The 19449-nt window shown below is 34.9% G+C and overlaps 2 protein-coding genes across 2 annotated transcripts; both read left to right on the top strand.

Annotated features, from left to right (window-relative positions):
- The first annotated feature begins 2072 nt into the window (after positions 1-2072).
- On the top strand, positions 2073-3463 carry ccl20b (chemokine (C-C motif) ligand 20b). The gene is made up of 4 exons (XM_056248795.1): positions 2073-2179; positions 2673-2775; positions 3200-3277; positions 3373-3463. Exons 1-4 carry the CDS (start codon positions 2113-2115, stop codon positions 3419-3421), a joined length of 297 nt encoding a protein of 98 aa, XP_056104770.1. The 5' UTR covers positions 2073-2112; the 3' UTR covers positions 3422-3463.
- Positions 3464-8984: 5521 nt separating this feature from the next.
- Positions 8985-15681, top strand: tfr1b (transferrin receptor 1b). The gene is made up of 17 exons (XM_056249103.1): positions 8985-9156; positions 9253-9478; positions 10509-10707; positions 11169-11306; positions 11458-11545; positions 11682-11807; positions 11973-12071; positions 12429-12568; positions 12663-12814; positions 12894-13010; positions 13094-13179; positions 13282-13345; positions 14218-14347; positions 14466-14553; positions 14740-14976; positions 15082-15231; positions 15332-15681. The coding sequence occupies exons 1-17, from the start codon at positions 9112-9114 to the stop codon at positions 15572-15574; spliced, it is 2328 nt and encodes a 775-aa protein (XP_056105078.1). The 5' UTR covers positions 8985-9111; the 3' UTR covers positions 15575-15681.
- The last annotated feature ends 3768 nt before the right edge of the window (positions 15682-19449 follow it).

Here is a 19449-nt window from a genome sequence, read left to right on the forward strand (position 1 = left end):
TTCCTTAAAGAGACAGTTCGCCCAAAAGTAAAAATTCTGTCATTATTTACTCACTTTGTTATCCATAAGTTAATCTTTGATTTAGAGTCGGCACATTTGATCATATATCTGCTGCACGTCAGTGCTGACACTTTCGACGGAAGTTTGTAGTTGTCAAGATAAAATATGAACCAAAGATAGGCTATGTAAAATAAGGTGTGACCAACTGTAAATGCTTACGTTATTTTAGTTGATAAGTCCAAAGGGTCGAATAACTGTGGATTTAGGCCAATAAGATGAGTCATAACAGCTCTTACTTTTTTATATGTCTTTGATACAAAAATGTGTGAAATAGAAATCATCCAACATGAATCTAACATCAGCTGCATTCATGATACATTGTTGACAAAAATGACTGCTCTTCATACATTTCTGCAGAGATACTTTTAAAAGTAATGTATTACAATATTGCGTTATCCCTTTTTCAAAAAAAAAAAATGTTATGCACCATTGAAATATAAATATGAATATATTATCATTTATCTATATTTAAAATACACAAACGAAAATGATAATTTAATTACGATACAATAAACTATAACTGTGTTACAATAAACTATAACTGTTAAGGTAGCTACAATAATACAAGTATTAAATGCGGTTAAATGTAAAAATAATGCCAATACATTGAGTTGTGTTGGGTGGGGGTAAATTAAGCACAATCCGCTGTGACGTCACAATCATGGTGCATTGTGGTCTATGGATCTGCCTGAAGTGTACATGTTGAGTAGACTTGCTCCCTTGGTCAAAATAGAGGGGTCGATGGTCTGTTCAAATAAACTTCTCGTCCACTTAACGAAGTTGAATGCACTTCAAAATGGCGGCGTGGATTCCCTCGAGGGGCAGTGTTTAGGAGTGCGTCCAAAAGTGTTAAGAGTTAAACGCAGCCATAAAACTTCAGCAATAAAAACGAAACAAAATTTATCTAAAGTAAGTTTTGCTAATTGGTTTGGTTGAATTGGATCATCGAATGTCAGCAGCAAAGACATTGGTTAATAAAGTGAGATTAAATACATAAAGTATATTTCTTTTATTTTTTTAATATATTTAATTATTGCAGGTTTGCATAATATTCTGAGTTGGCAGTTTACTATTTTTATTCATTTTGAGCAATACTGAATCTGTTTTTGTGAAAATTAAATGAGAAAATGCCTGCTCACATTTAGTCTAGAACTACAATAATCACATGTTCACACAGCGCACACAACGCCTCTGCACTTACTTCTGAGTTATGGGGTCAGGAGAGCTGTCAGTCAACTTGTGTCACTCATTTAAAAAAGTAAACTGATATTTTGTTGTGATGCAATGTGTTACTTTAGTTATTTGCAGAAAGTAATCTGATTACTAACTCACGTTAGTTGTAATGTGTTACACTGCATTTTTGTCTGATGGTGCAACATGATAATCTGATAAGTATTAATCTACATCAAATGTGGTTCTATCACATGCACGTACATTTACTTACATTTGAATAGACAGCATCTGAAATATAAATCATACACAAACTTTAAAGGCATAAAATGTTTTATGAATCTTGATCTAATTTATTAATATTTAATTGGTTGGTTAATGTATTTATGATCAGGTATCCATCACGGTTACAAAATATCCCTCATAGGCCTGTTTAAAAAGGGTTTGGACAAACAGAATTTGAACAAAATGTTAATAGTTTTTTGTTTGTTTGTTCTTTCATCTGAACGCTTTTACTGGAAAAGTCAGATTTTAAAGGAATTAACTTATTTGTAAATTAGCCTTTAAATTAGTCAAATGTGTATTTTTAAGCATAATGCATGCATTTTATAGACTTAATATCAGACCATCATTCAGAGGAATGTGGTTTTGAAAGCAGGAAGTAGATCACTGTTCAATTGCCTCACACACCTGCTCAGTGGCGTACAACAGATCCACTGAGGAATTTAAAGGGGAGTAAACATGAATTCCAGAGGTGGGGGAAACCCAAATCAAGGGCTTAAAAAGAGTGTTCTCGCTGAAGCTCTTCAGATCTTGTGGATTACCACTCTCTTAACAACACTAATACTTTGTTAGATACTGGACCACTTCCAAAGTTCAAAGATGGCAATAAAAATATGTATTTTGGCCTTCGTTACACTCCTCATTTTTCAGGTGGAGACAGAGGCAGGTGAGTGAAAGTGCTTTCAAGTAATAATATGCAATAGATCTTTTACATTGAATGCGTTCTGTTGAATACGTTCTATTGAATGCGTTAATGATCCGCCAGCTTCTTGTTATATGACTCGTGTTGTAGAAATGTGCTGCTGAAATGTTGAGCAACTGCTTTAAAATATATATTTTTTTAAATTACATAACCCATTGATTGCATGGACTAGTATCGCTTTAAAAATGAAGATTATGTTTCATGATCAAGGGTACAATTGTAGTACAAAAACAAGATGGATCTCATTACCTGTTCAGTTATGGGCCTATCCTATAGCTGAATTTAAATTAGAAACCCTTGTATTAGCTGTCTTTTAAACTAACGCATGTTAAAGTCCTTAATGCTACACTACAATACCCTTTACTGTTGTTATTGTCATTTTGGACATTAGTGGAAAGTTTGACACAGCCTGTAGATGTGTAAAGACCTGAATAACTCTTTCCCTTCTGTTTCACAGGTAGTTGCTGCCTCAGTTACACTAAAAGACCCAGACGCTGTGCAGTTCTGAAAGGCTATGATATCCAAGCTATAACTGGCGGCTGTGATCTTGCAGCTATTATGTAAGTATTGTTATGTTGCATACATGTTTGATGCACTCTATGTAATTTAGAAATTGTATAATAAATGAGTATATATAATTTTACAAAAAAAGTGCACATAGGCAAAATGTGTTATATTATAGTTTTGATTATTTCACCAATTGTAACAAATAGTAATAATACAGAATACGTGTGTGTATTGTTATGTGTCAATATATGGAAAAATAAGAAAAATTGAATGTGCATTCCCAAGCTTTGTTATATTGCGTTTAAATATAATTTTTTTAATTATTATTCTGATTTAGCAAGAATTCTTTCTTTGTATATTTTAGGGGTTGAATTTGCAATGCCACATGAATAAACTGTATAGTCCTTTATTTTATGGACATAATAACGATAATATTGTCTCTGGGGCTTGAGTTCATGGCATGTTATATCACTGCAGCTTCCACACCGAAAAAGGAAGATCAATTTGTGCTGACCCAGCACAGAATTGGACACAAAGAAGAGTCGAGTGCCTAAAGTATGAGAAAGTGACTTATCAATCATGAAAGAATGCTGTCTTATATAGTGTGCTTAAAAAATATATTGATGGAAAAAATGTTCTGTCCCCTATAGGATGAAAGCAGCAAGAGTGAAGAACACGGGCATTGGATATGCATTATAAGAACTTCTTACTTTTAAAGTTACAGTACTTTTGTTTATATATATATATATATATATATATATATATATATATATATATATATATATATATATATATATATATATATATATATATATATATATATATATATATATTCTTTATTGGCATTACTTAATTGCACTTTCTTCAACTGAGTATTTATACAGGGCGGAATACAAGCTAATATATAGCTAGTTTGCTATGTATTTTAGACCTTTTTGTGTTTTTCTTTTTTACAAAGCAAAATAATTTAGAGCTTTTTGTTTTGATAACTAAATACCTAATTCAGTTCACTGTCTTTTTTTTTTTAATAATTCAAATACTATTTAAATGTTTCTTATAAAGAAATAATATATGTTGTAAGAGTTGTATATTTGATAAGATTCTACTATTCACGAATGGTCTCTTGAACCTGTATTTTGGAATGTTGCCTTTGGTTACTCATTGCTGCCCTCTTCTGTTCAAGTCTTGCCAGTATGACAAAGTAGGACATCTTAATATAAAATTAAATAAATATTTTATGCATTTTTATATATAAATTGTTTTTGTTTTCTGTTACTTTTCACTTATATATTTTTTACTGTATTTTTAAATAAAGGTCCTTAATTTCACTCTGAATTTATGTGATGACTAGCACAATGAAAATTATTATACAATGGATTTTAGTTTTAAAAAAAGGTTTTATTTAATTTTTATTGAGAATGGTTACTAACTGATTAATTCAATACATTTTATGTAGGACTGCACGATAACTAAACTGATAATCACGATTATTTTGCTCAAAAATCATAAGCACGATTAATATCCAGACATTCCAGAGAAAGATATTCTCAGCTAACAATTTTTGGTTACCGAGAACGCTAGTTTTTTGTTCTCAGAACATTAGATTTTGGTTCACAGAAAGTTATTTTTTTAAGGCTTGTTTTGGTTTGCCAGGAAGGGATTTTTACGCGGGTGGTGGTGGGAAAAAAAAACACTGACATTCTGGATTCGGACGCCAATAAAAACACAGACTAACCCCTGTAAATGTTGAAAATACCTTACGACCCCATGAGAAACAATTACCGTCCAAATAGGGCTATAATGTCAACCTTTCTCGCTCATTGTGACAGGTAACCTATGCCACTTCCATTCACGCGTCAAAGTAGCCAGAGCAACTGTTCTCTTACGGATATGACGAGACGCAAACGTCGGTGTTTGAATGAGTGAGTGAATGGGTGAATGTGAGGCAAATTGTAAAGCGCTTTGGTGGCCATTGGGTCTGTGAAAGCGCTATATAAATGCAGTCCATTTACCATTTTACCATTTTTACACGGGCAAGTGACGCAATTTCCCACAAAAACCATGCTGTCAGGTCTAAAATGTAACAACAGGATTACCATAGTGAATTAGGGAAGAAGAAAAAAACATGTTTTGGAAGAAGGATTGATGGTATACTGACTCCAAAAGTTGCATAGTGTACCATTTGTATTCGAAGCTGAGGAATCAATCAAACAGTCTTTGAAAAGGTTTAGATGTCAATGGAGTGAAAACACGGAAATGGATACCTAAAAACCTTCGACTGGTTGGCTTTCCATGAAATAACACAATGTGTAATTCAAACCGCCAAGCATGTCATCAAGTTAAAATGAGGGTATGCAGTCCTGTAAAAGACTGGAAAATCTATATGTGAAAGGATTTTGGAGCATAAAAAAATATTTTTGTCTAAAAATTCTTTACCCGCACATTTGGCAAAAGTTAAGAATAGTTGTTTAAAAGAGCCTTGTTCATACGTTTGGATGGCTTGGATCAAGACCAGCCGAACCAGTTTACTACAGATGGTGTTCTTCTCTTATTTCAGCTGCAACATGCAGCTTTACACTAAAGTTCCTGTTATTCACTTCTCTCGCAATCAGTTCCTTAGTTTAGCACATCCTTGTTGAGTTGTTGTTACAGTGAGCTGCACGCCAGCAAAACATTTCTGATCAGCTGTTGTCATGAAGACACAAATGTGCTCTTTATTGTGTACTTAAGGATCTAAAAGTGCATCTAATATGCTCTGATTTGCACAGTAAAGAAAAGAATAGGTTTTTTTTTATTTACCACTTCCTTCTCCTCCACCAGTTTTAGTTTTCAACCTAAAGTTTTTTTTTCCAGTAGATTTTCACAAAAGCAAAACTTCACTCAACTGCTATTTTTGTATTTTTCTTTTCTTCTGGTTTTATTTTTTATTGAAAAAAATTGAAGACGGTTGTTTACTGTGTTAAGTTATGTAATTTTTAATACATAATGATACAGATTCTGAATAATAATAAATCAATAATTGAAATAATAATAATAACCTTTTTGTGCCCTTAATTGCTGTGTAAGTTACACACAGCATGACCTACTTCAAACAGATATGTGTGATAAGCTTACCTTGTTTTTTGTATTGAAGGTGCAATCTGACTTTTGGCTGACTTTTAAACAAAACCGTTGTAGAAGAAGGAAGTGATGAATAAAAGTTCCCTTGTTTTCTTTTTCTTTTACTCTTTTTAGTAGTCATGCAAACACCCCAACCATTTCCAGTTGTTCTGCATGGTCATGTTTGTGTATTATCAAAATATATTCTTTGTGCAGTAAGAACTTTAGATTTCTTCAGAATTATCTTACAAACTGTTAAAAATCACATTGCTGAGAATTGATGACTTAGATTCGATTCACTTGTGTTGTATCCTATAAAGAGCAAAGATTTTGTCTTAAAGTGGTAGTTGACCCAAAAATCAAAATTTTGTAATTTACTCATGTTCCAAACCTGTATGAGTTTCTGTTGAACACAAAAGAAGATATTTTGAAGAATGTTGGTAACCAGACAGTTGATGGACTGGTCATTGTTTTCAATGCTTTTTTTATTGGATGAGATTTTTTTTTTTTTTAAGTGATGACAGTAGTAAATGTAAATCATAAGCAAATACGTTGCAGTTAGGTTTGAATTTAAGGTATTTTACATTGTGAAAATAGTATTTACCCATCATACAAATAAAGTTTAAGTCATCAATCTAGCTCCTTATTGTCAGAAACATCAGAGTGAAAAAGAAATTACTGACAACAATATTAGGCTACACAGCTGGTAAAACACTAGAAGTAGGAAGGTGAAAACATTTAGTGGAAGTACTACTGAGTGAAAGAGAATGTTCCTCATCTTGGTAAAAAGAGCAGAGTGGGGAAATATTTAGGTTAAATTTAATTAAATATTTATTATGGGTAATAATGAGGAATACATTTAAAATTGACGTATTTTTTTTAAATTATTAAACAGAAATGCATTTGGCACTGTCCATGTAAAGTGTAGGCTACATCTTTTATTGGCTGTCAACAAGCCTGTTAGGTTAGGAGGAACTAGGAAGTGACGTTGAGATCTGAGCGAGTGCGCGTGCGCGTGTGCGTGTGTACGTGCCGTGCGTGTTTCACCCATGGTTTCACCCTCATTGCTGGCGACCGAGCGCGTGAGAACATTCAGGAATCAGGACATTACTTTTGCAAGTAAGTACTGACATTTAAACAACACACATAAGAAGAAACGTTCATTTACAGGACCAGTTTTCTCACGTAAAAGCAAGAATTTTGCTCTAAAATAAGCCACTACGCTCCATCTTTTATGAATTAGCAGGATGGCCTGACAGCTCGCTGAGAATATCGTGCACTGTCATTGAACTTCATGCCATGCTTTGGGTGAATAAATAAGTTGGTTGTTGTTGTTGTTGTTGTTGTTGTTGTTGTTGTTGTTTTTTTTAGCGTTTTGCCCTATTTTTAAAATGTTAAACATACACATTACTTATGTAGTTAAAACTAGAAGGATCCGCAGACAGTGTCTTTGATGATGTAACTTAACTAACGTTAACGTTAGGCTCTTAGGCGGAAATACAGACCTAAATTTGAAATGTAAATGGGTATAACATATAACAATAAAAAGGTCCCACTTGGCATAACATCTGAATTGAATATTAATTTGTGCTTAAGTTTGTTTTCTAATTATTATTTCTCTAGAACATAAAGTAAGGATGTATTAGATTTCCGCGCCACGAGCACGTGGGCAGGAAGTGCTAACATATTTGACCTTCAAGTGTTCTATAAAGAATAATGCATATATTTGCCTTTTCTTATATGAACTTAATGACTACTTTACAGACAGTGAAAATAATTATATTGATAGTCGTCCTTTGCTGTATGTGCTGTAATAACGTTAAAACAGATTATTTTCTAATTTTGTTAGTTCTCAAAGCTCTGCAAGAAGTGGCTTATAACCCAATTTACAATGGAAATCATTATGAACCAGCCTCCATATCAATGTCTGATGCTGGTTGTGACTCTCACATGTCTTGAAGGATAATATCTTCATGCTGCCATGTCTAATTGAGCTTAAATTGCATTTATGCTGGAAGGGATAAAAACAAGATGTTTTTCCCCCCCTACTCATTGGGCTGACATGATGATCACCTTTGCTGGATGAATAAATTAATTGGACTTAGAATAGAGAGGAGATTGTAATTTCAGTTTTTTATTTGATTATGAAACCCACTTTATACTTTTTATAAGGTTGTTGAAACGTGATGAATGCCGTTTTGTGCTCAAGAACCTTGAAATATCATTGCCGATAGTATAGGCATCATCAAGGGCACAATCTAAACTAAGGCAAAGATTGGATTGGGTTTGGCTTAACATTTAGGAGTATCCTGACTCATTCGTTGGCCATCTAGCATTTTTGTTTTCAGTCTTAACTGCTAAACTCTTTCCTGTGAAACTGCATGCAGTTGTTACTAAACAAAAAATTGGCGCCAATTGTGCCTGTTGGTGGTTGAATTAGTAGGAAGTTATCCTAACCACATGCAACCAACTTCCTCTTATGAAACAATTTTTTTTGTCTGACAATTGTAGATTCAGTTGAATGCAGAAAAATGATATAGTAAACCTCATAACCACAGACATTATTGGGAAGTATGTCCTGCAACAAGTATTTTTTCACTAATTATAAAGCCACAGTTTTTACAAAGACTGTCTCAAAAAAAAAATGTGGGTCATATAAATATTGGCTCTAATTTTTTCTGTCATTGCTTGTTTATCTGGATAGTTGCTGTTTAATATACAAGTTTAAACCTTAAACCAATGCAAGCACACACAAAAATCTATTTTTCTTTTACATTTCTCCTCTGCCCTAATCTAGCTGTATAAGAAATCTGGCATTGTATACTATACATTTTTTGGATTTGTGGCGAATTGCTTGTTTCTCTGTTGAAAGATGCTTTAGGTAAAGAAACTACTAAATGCGTAAATGTAAAAGTAATTTTGTATTTTTCCATCTGTATTTGTCACTTTTCCTTTAGTTTGTGTAAATGGGTTATAGATTTAAACTAAACATAGTATTTCACAATTAGTTAATGTTTGTGGTGCACGTCACATTATCAACATTATATAATCGCCATATTGATTCCTATCACTGCTTTAACTAGCTCTGGAGCCTCTGTAGAGGGCGGCTCTGGGTTTTGGATGCAGTTCAACGAATCAAAAGACTTGTCCTTTTTTCAGTGGATAAAAAATGTTTGGACTTTGAACAAGTAGGGCTGTTATTATGAATTCAGAGACTTTAAAAAGGGCTCTTTGTCTGGTATTGTGAGAAACTTTGTTGTTAAAGATATATCTCTTCCGTTTCAGATTCCATGGCAGGAACAATTGACCAAGCCAAAATGAAGTTTTCGAGAATAGTAAGTTCTGTTTTGGACAAACTTGTCGTCTTTAAATATTGACTTTTGTGTATTTCTCTGGAATTTGAAGCTTAATTATTTCCCCCCTGTTAACAGGTAAACAGTCGCTCATACACCCGGTTCAGTCAGTCTCAGAATCCTGATGAAGACAGCAGCCGTGTGGAGGTGAAGCTCTCTGTGGAAGGTGAGGAGGAGGAAATGGATGGTACAGAACAAGGACACGTGCAACGCGACGAGTACATGAGATCCAGTGTTTCTGCGCCATTGAACAAATGGAGGATTCTGGTTTGCGTCGGTCTAATACTGACTGTCCTCTGTGTGGGTGAGTGTTTTTGTAGTTTATTCAGTTCTTTACCATATCCTAATGTCATTAAATATCATTCAGTCATTATTAAAGAATAATACACTAGCGCCTTATGGTCGTTTGAACACCTTTATAATGATCATGTTAGTTCATCTACATTGGGCGTTGGATGCCGGCATTTTAGTTTGCGCTGTGATTCTGAGAATCAGAGCTGCCAGAATTACATGTAAATTCATCCACTTCTTCTGAAGGACATGAAAGTAAGTGGCCGGTGAACTGGAAGAATAATAGAGTAAACTTAATAATTATTTGATAGGTATCACATAGGTATGTGTATCTGATATGTATAAAACTCCTTATCAAATTACGTCAATCAACGTAAGTGTGTATTTTACAAACTTTCTCTAGTACTCGTGTGTATTTAAATGTCTGAAACGTTATGTGGTTGAAAACAATGAACAGTTGTGATGTTTGACAAGCACAGAGCGCATTTGTCTGTGCTAGAGTAGATTTGAATTTAGCAGTTGATCACATGACGCACTGAACATTATAATCACACTGATGTGACCGTATGCTCCAGGGAACAGCCTTGAGTGGTCACATCGGTGAGATTATATCATGATTTGATTAAGTGTACACCCATACTTTTTATTCATCCAAATTTTGACTCTATGACATTCCACATTATACAGTAAATTCCATTTTTATGACTGGATTCCACATTGCGGAATGGTGATCAGGTGATCTTGTATGATTCTTGTTTATGTACATTATCCCATGCACTTCATAAATGTCTTGTTTATGTAAATATAAATAAACATATTTATTTAATTCATTTGTGAAAAGCGATATAAATTTGTTGCCAGGGACGATGGTCAGTTCAGTACAAAAATGCTTGACCCCATAATACTGTGAGTGACCAATCAAAATTAAGTGCTTCAGAGAGCCATGTAATAAGTAATTATTGTTCTCAGTTTTTGTGAGTCTCACTCATGTGAGAAACAACTCGTTTTTCTTTTTTTTCTCTCTTTTTTTTTTCTTGTGCCAGGTATACTCATTGGATACTCTGTCAACCGTAAGTCTAAGTCGCCTTCCTGCCCTTTGGAAAACTCTGAAGTTCAGTCAACTCAAAAGGTTCAAGAAAATCAAGATGTTAATTATGCCCCTGCACCCTCTATGGATTGGAGTGACATTGTTAAACTTCTGAATGATAAACTGTCATCTGAAAACATCAAAACAAAATTAAGGTATCTTTAAATCATGAAAATGGTAACACTTAAGTTTAGGATACAATTCTCACTTTTAACTAGCTTATTAGCAAACATTTTACTAGGATATTGGCTATAAAGCACCTATTAATGCCTTATTCTGCTTGATTCTGCTTCTACATCACTAATCCTACCCAATGCCTAAATTTAACAATAAAACAACTAATAACTAATAACTAGGGCTGGATATTGATTCAGATGTTCAAATTCGATTAATCGAAAAATATATATTTTTTTCCCAGCCCTAATAATAAGCAGTAATTAAGAGTTTGAGGCAAAAGTCGTAGTTAATAGTGAGAATAGGACCCTAATCTAAAATGTTACCTTTAATGTTATTGATTATTGTACACATTATCAGTTTAAACGTTAACACAATTGTGAATGAGTAAATGTACACATGCTATTGTACTTTTCTGACTTTCCATTGTTCTTCCATCAAGGGAGAACTCCCAGAGGGACCGTCATGCAGGATCATTTTTAGATAGTAAGTTAGGTGACAAAATCCATGATCTTTTCTCGGAACTGAAAATGGACCCCTGGGTTGATGAGCACTATGTGAAGCTACAGTATCCTAGCAGGTCAGTAGGCTCTCCAGAAACACTGTACGATAAAAAGAAACCACTCTGCAACCAAGTATACTCTGGCAACTGCATAGGAGCTGCAGTCATAGTTCTTCCATCTTCCTTTGGTTGCGCTGTGTGTAATCTGGACTGTTTTTAACCCTAAAAGCTCCAATCCAAACAAAGTGTGGTTTGGTTCAGAGGAGATTGGAAGTCCAAAGGGGTTCCTGGCTTACAGTGAAACGGGACGTGAAGAGGTGAGCCTTCATCTTCCTCTGCAGGAAACACTTGACTTTCTTTCTTTTTTTTTGCTTGCTTTGTCAGTCTGCTTTGTCATGTAGTTGCCCCATGACTTGCATTCTCAATTATTTCCTCAAACAATTATATTCACAGGGCAGAGTGGTGTACGCCAACTATGGTGAGCTTGCTGACCTGCAGACTGTGCAGAACGAATACAAAGTGAATCTAAATGGGTCTGTCGTACTGATGAGAGCTGGAAATATCAGCATGGCACAGAAGGTGACACCTGAGGAGCAGATCAATACGTTCATTTTCTTTCTGAACTATTAGTGTTTTGCTAGAGAATCATGGTCAAATGTGCCCAACTCCATTAACAGTAACAGTCTATTAATAGTAACATACTTTTCGCTAGTGCTGATCAAAATATGTTTGTCACCATTTTAGGTTATGAATGCTGCTAAGATGGGTGCAGTAGCAGCTCTGATCTTCCCAGACCAGCCTGACAATGAAACAAAACTTGATGATACTGAGCTCTATGGTCATGTAAGTTATGCAGAAGAATGAAATTCATATGGTTGTGTTGATATGGTTGTGTTGATATAATAGTGTTTTGCTATTACAACTTCTTTAATTTAAATACATATTTATTTCAAATGGAAAGACTAATTAAATTAATTTATTTTATAATAAAAGTTTTAATAATATATTTATTATAATGTTTTTTATATAATGGCAAAGGCAATCTAAATTGCCTGTTAAATGTTGACTTTTACAATACATTAAAAATAAGTAACAGTGATGGTTTGAAGTGAATTTTAAAAATGAATTGAACAAGTAAAATCATAAATGTATTTTATTTATTGTTTTTGTTTATTCATTCATTCTGGTCATTAATTACAGGTCCACCTAGGATCAGGTGATCCTTACACCCCAGGATTCCCGTCTTTTAATCACACACAGTTTCCTCCAGTCAAGTCCTCTGGTCTTCCAGGAATTATCGCCCAGACGATTACTAATAAAATGGCAAAAAAAATCTTAGCGTGCGTTATAGTTTTGGTTTACCTTGATCATTTTTTTTTTAAAATCTTTGTCCAAAAACATAAAAATGAGTTGGTATTCTTTAATTTCTCACAGAAAAATGCATTCTCCTGAAAATATGAACGGTAGCTTCTCCCATTACAAGTTGGGACCAGAAACTGACAAAGTAGCCGTAGCTGTCTATAATAACCTTGTTGACACCAAGATCCATAACGTGTTTGGAGTCATCAAAGGATACGTTGACCCTGGTGAGTTTCTACATTTTGCCTAAATAAGTCTACGGATCTGAACGTCTCTAGTCTCATTGTGGTTGTCTAAATCCGTCAGATCGCTATGTCGTGATTGGAGCGCAGAGGGACTCCCTGAGCTGGGGATATGCCAAGTCTACAGTTGGCACTACTCTTCTGATGGAGCTTGCAAGGGTTTTCACAGAGTTGAAGAAAGGTATGTTCTTCTCTACCTGTGTTCAAATGCAGTCTGTCAGTAGATTGTGGCATGCGTTCACTCCTTGTCCTCTTCACCTTCAGACGGTTTCAAACCTAAAAGAAGCATTGTGTTTGCCAGCTGGACTGCAGGGGATTTTGGTAACGTCGGAGTTACTGAATGGCTTGAGGTTTGTGTGACAAAGTCATCTGTGCTTGGCAATAATTGTAAGCAGTTTGTTGTAAAGCTCAGTTACGGTTTTGTAACGTATTGTTTCTTCTGTGTTAAACAGGGATACTGGGCATCACTGGACAGGAAAGCCTTTATCTACATCAGTTTGGATGGGGTTGTTACTGGTAAGTTTACTGAGTTCAAGTGATCAAAGTTTATTAAAGCCTTTTGTACACCCAATTACAAATGTTTTTTTTTTTTTTGTCTATTAAGGTTTGTCACGATACCTTAATAATGTGTTTCGGTACCAAGTTGTACAATTTCCTTTAAAGACAGAATGTCATGACTCTTTTTTGTTGTTGTTGTATTAATTCTTCACTGTTTACACATAGATATTATTATTTTTAGGGGTCCAAGAACTGAAGTGTTTGTACTGATCCTTCTATTTCCTCTTCTTCTGCTTCCTCTTTCTCTTCTTTACTTATCTATATAATTTGCCTAGGGCTAGCAGCATTTCAGACATTTCAAATGAAGGCTGTAATACAAATGATGTCCATCAGGTTGAGAGTAGCGAGATGTTAAATCATTATACGTCTTATCTTTTCCCAACAGTTTTTATTAGTTTGAATGACGGAATAACATGACAAATAATTAATTAAATAAATGCGTTTAAATATCTCTATTGTGCCTTTTTCTGAATAGCATGCATTTCTGTAAACCATTAATTCAGCACTTCCATATTAGTGGAAATTCCAAGATGGTTGATTTTGTGGTAAAAACACATATTGGAAGAGATACATGGCAGTTATATCATCTAATGCTGACAAAGTAGCCGTAGCTGTCTATAATAACCTTGTTGACACCAAGATCCATAACGTGTTTGGAGTCATCAAAGGATACGTTGACCCTGGTGACCCAAGTTAGTGCCTATGCACCTGAGAAATTCTATGGTGCTCATGTGGCGGACAAGTTCGAGTTCCACTAATGTAACTTGTAGGTTCTTTCCCTACTCTTCTCCATATCCTTTAAAAATTAAATGTTTCTATTTAATCATCAGGTGATGGCTCCTTTAGAGCTTCTGCCAGTCCTTTGTTGCACACCCTTCTGCAGAACACCCTGACAAAAGTCAAAAACATTGGGTCAAGTTCAAGCTTTCTCCAGAGTTACCGTGGTAATTTGTCACCTTTGTGAGTAAATCTGCTTTGATTTTTGTTATAATGGATCGAAGCATCAACATAATCATGACTGTTTCTGTGGTGATATGCCATGCACATGCTCCTAAATCAGTTGTCGTTTTATGCTCAGTCTGACGTCCATGCAGATGGATGATGCTGCATATCCTTTCCTGGCCTTTTCTGGAATCCCATCTGTGTCTTTTAGTTTCGTCTCTAAAGTAAGTGTTGTTTTTAATGTTTTATTGGTCTGTCAATATAACGATAAATTTTTTTTATGAATTGATAAATTAATCATTGCGCCTGACCTTACTTAAGTTCCTCAAAAAGACATTTTCTTACTATTCAAGCTCACAACCCAGGTCATCCAAATGTTTGCATACTCATTTTATGATTTCTTTCACCAGGCCACTACTGACTACGAGTATTTTGGAACCGATTTGGATAGTAAAACCGAACTGGATCGTGTCACGGGTCAGAAAGTGGTCGATCTGTCCTTGGTTGCTGCTCAGGTTGCTGGGCAGATGGCCCTCCGTCTCGTTCATGACCACATTCTCAAACTGGACGTTACCACGTATGGCGACGTGATCACAAAGCACGTGGGCGGCATCATCAGTCGTGTTAACAGTCTCAAACTTGACAAGGTAATGCTTTTTGTCATATACATGATGTTTTTGCAATGCTGGTTTACTTTAACCAGTTTTTAATCTGGAAAATAACTTGCTCGTTTCTCAAAATTCTTTCAACAGGTCGATAAAATTGAGTCTTTGTCAACCGAGTGGCTGAATGCAGCAAAGAGCTCCTTTGGCCGGGCCGCAGCCTCTCTAGCTATTGACATCCAGGGCAGCGACCTGGATGACATCGAGATGTGTCGCATAATCAATAACCGCATAATGAAGGTGAAGTTATTCTCTTGGCTTTTCTAGGCGCATCTTGTATCATTGATTGATACATATTGGCCAAGTTCTCATGTTCTTGTCATTTTCTTTCTCTTTTAAGGTGGAGCATAATTTTCTGTCACCTTATGTCTCTTTGAGAGAGATCCCGTTCCGCCACGTTTTCTTTGGTAATGGGTGGCAAACCGCCACAGACCTGGAAAAGTACCTGGATGATGTACATGCAAAAAAAGCAAGCTTCGACAAAGACCAGGTCCTAAACAAGTTTGCTCTACTCACCTGGACCATCCAGGGCTGTGCCAATGACCTGGCTGGAGATATCTGGTCCTTAGACAACGAGATATAGCATTGCATCAACCAACCTGACATCTGTTTTGCTTAAATGTGCTTCTCGATACACACAAATAATCCTGCCACTATGAAAGTAGATTTGATTTGGAATGATGAATTTTGCCCAAGATGCTTCAAAATGTATGATAGGGCAGCTTTAAGTTAAAAAGTTCTTTAAACATTAAGAACTATATTGAGATAATAAATTATATAGATATCATTCTTATTGCATTATGATTATAATTATGATAGATATTATAATTATCAAGTATTATTATTGCTGGACTAAGGATAAATGATACAATATTTGTTCTTCTGCAAACTGATTTTAGGGTGCTTTTCAAGTTCTAGTTAAAGATGTTTTTCCTCATCCATGACTCGCTAGCAAGTTGCATGTGGAGTAAACCTCGTTCTCGGCTGCTACTTGGGGATTTTAGTCCTTTTTGCACTTCATGTAAAACCCCCAAACTCAGCCTTTGTGACCAACTGAGGACCATACTATATTTATTTCTTATTTATTTATCAGTGACAGTGTTCACTATAAAAGTGTCTTCTTTTCTTTAAATTATCGGAAGCAGTGTCTTCCATAATTGTGACGGTTATACTGTCAGTTCTTAAAAGCAGCATCTGCTAACAGAAATGCATGTTACCAACAGCTGGTATCAGAAATGTCTCTTGTTACAGGTGCTTGAGGAAATAAGCTCAAAAGCACCCGTTTTATTACTCACGGAGCAGTTCCTCTTCTTTAAAAAAAATTTTTTTTTTGAAGAAAAGCCCTGAATTGGCAAAACTGAAACCAGAAAATAATAGTTTGGGCTATTGAGTGAAGATTTTGAATGGGTTTTCAGATCATGTCATATTAAAAAATATACTTTTAGTTCTAGTTGGTCTGAAACAAATGAATTGGCAAAGCAGGTTTCCATTTTGACCAAACTCGTGGGCTCAAGCATTTAAGTGACAACAGCATTTGTTGTAACATTTATATTTCTATTCTAAATCCATTATCGGGAGCAGTGTCTTCCATAATGCAGAGTGTTTGAAGGTAGTTTTTGCCTACCGGCGTGTATATATCGAGGGCAGTGATCCTCATATTTCACTGTAGGGTGGATCAAATTATCGGGAACAGTGTTTCCCATAGTTTATGCAAATTGTTATTTTTCATTATTGTCACGTTTTTTGTGTGGCTTTTTCTGCTTTGTTACTATTAATAACTTTAGATAACTTTTGAATTTGTGAGTTGCATCTAGTCATGACTTTTGTTTATCAGAGTCAGTTTCTTTTCAGTGTTTCATTGGGTTCTTGTTTCAGATTTCTCTTTTCTGGTCTGTTTCTGTTGCAATTTGAAAAAGGTAATTGTAATTTATATAGAAACTCAGATTTTTACAGATCTTACTGCTGATTTTACGTAATGGGTTCATGTTTGAAGGCACTTCTGACAAGGTTTGGTGGACACATTTTGCAAGTTATGCATACTATTCTGAAACTGTCTTTTCTCCTCTTTGTGGCACTTACCAGAAACAGAAATTGTTTGATCTTTCATAGCATGTAAAATGTGCATGAATCAAATCTTAATTTAACTTTTACTTAGGCAAGTGGGGATGATTTACCACATTTCTGTTTATCAAAATAAATAGCAGGGAAGTTGAAATTAATCTTTTGAATATGTCCAGATTTGTTGGGTGTATGGGTTACAACCATTTGATTACTGTTAATTGTTAGAACTGACATCTGTCAACCTTAATTTGCTCTGTAATAAACTCTGCCATTCCTAGTATGTTAACTGCTGTGCAAGACTTTATTTTCTTACCTCACAAGACATAAAACAGATCTGTAGTGAAAAACATTGAACATGTTTGTCTTTAATTTGCACCTGATGGGGACAAACATTTGTGTTCATATTTGTTCAACTGTGAGGGCCAACATTCTGAAAAAAAAAAAAGAAAAAAAGTTATAATAGGGTGTATTTGTAACTGGCTTAGTTTATAAAATAAATCAAATTTAATAAAAAATATATATGTGTGTGTCAATTGGTGGTCCTCACTAGAAATTGAAGCAATTATGCTGTAAGGGAGTGCAAACTCCCCATTATGCACCATGAAAACCAGTAAGTGCTGGCTGTTCACGGTTCATGAGGTCAGTAACAAATTATACTAGGACATCATTTGACGATGTTATAGTAAATTACCTTAGAATGTGCCGCAACTAAAACATTGTAGTCCCCAATCACACATGTTCAAATGCCACATGTTTATATTAAGTCTTCATTCATTATTATTTAGCTTAGTTTAAGAACCACAGTAAGGTTCACATAAAGATACAAACGCCCCCGCGCGCTCATCTGCGTAAAAAGCGCTGTCGCTTTAAGAAAGAGATGCAATCCTTGTTGTACCGAGGGGGAAGAAGGATTACGGCCGCTGAGCAGCTTATTCTCTTTCTTTAAAACGACTATTTAATAGGTAAGTATATCATTTGACAGTATTGTCTGTTTTGAAATATAATTCACTCAAAACTACATAAATGTGAGCTCGGACTGCGGCACTGATCAATACAGGTACCTCGCTAACCATCCTGATGACTGACTGCATCACAGAGCATGTGATCAGTATGGATAACACCGCTGATGCCAATTTGCTTTAACTTAACTATCTATTTATAAAGAGGTTACTTACGCTTGTTTGAATCAGCTTGTTATGTCCGCCTCTATCTGAAATAAAGAAGACAGTGGCTGTGTCTCAAAACCTAGCGTGCTGTCTAGCTAGACCACTGATGGGCCTGAGATGAAGACTCGAAATGCTGAAATGCTGTCCAGATGGGAAACTCAAAACGTTTAATATAGTTCCTTTTGGACCCGCTGCCCGGTTTATGATTTATATTTCTATTCGATCTAAGCTAAATTTCTAATAAAATTTTATAATTTAAAGAAATAAACCACAAGATGCAGTGCATTATCACGGTATGGTGTTCTTTAGCACGACTCAAAACGACAAAACGCAACTGTTCAATATAATAGCCTATTAATAATTCAGTCACAAACAATTATTATATATAATATATAGTTCATTATCCCAAACTATCTGGTTGCAAAGTATAGAATTCAACTTGTCACAGATTCAGATCAGGGTTATTTTTATTTTTAAAAATTATTTACTAAATTGTTACATGAAATAAAATAAATGCTAACTGAAAAACAAAATAATAAACTTATTTTTATTTCAGCTAGTTTCCAAAGCAACATTAGTCATTTTCATTTAGTTTAACTGGATGTAGCCTAAAATAACTCAAACTGAAATAAAAATCAATAAAAACTAGATCGACATTTAAAAAATTCAATAACTAAAATGACAAAAACACAACAAAATTACTAAAACTTTTAAATTAAATGATAAATACAAATCTCAGTGATGCTAAAATGGATTTATATTACTTTCAGTTATTCGAATCTTTTGAATCCATTCTCCAAAAAGATTCATTTAGATTTGAATGCTGTTGGAACGCAAGTGGCGAAAGTGTTTTATGAATGACATGATTCGTTGAATAATTCACTCAACAGATTTGTTTAACACAGAGTCGTTTGTGACCAAAACAAGCGTTATTATACAGAACATATTAAGTCAGAGTCTTATACAGATTCAAAACACTTACTGCATTTGGAAACTAACATAGCTACTACTACTCTTAAGAGCAGTCTGCTAGTATGCAGTGCCGAATTCAGCAACTGACTCGTTCAGGGCGTGTTTGTTTAGGGAGCGTTTCTGTTCATTAAATGAAAGAGATAAGTCAGTCCACAAGAACGATTTGAATATGTAAACTGGATGTTTACCTTACAAGGTCCACGATTATCCCTCTTACTTGCATCTATGTTTGCAAATCCCTGCAATCAGTATCAAATGT

Source organism: Rhinichthys klamathensis, unplaced genomic scaffold (assembly GCF_029890125.1).
Source record: "Rhinichthys klamathensis goyatoka isolate OS25496 unplaced genomic scaffold, OSU_Roscu_1.1 h1tg000059l_1, whole genome shotgun sequence".
NCBI classification, from domain to species: Eukaryota; Metazoa; Chordata; class Actinopteri; order Cypriniformes; family Leuciscidae; genus Rhinichthys; species Rhinichthys klamathensis.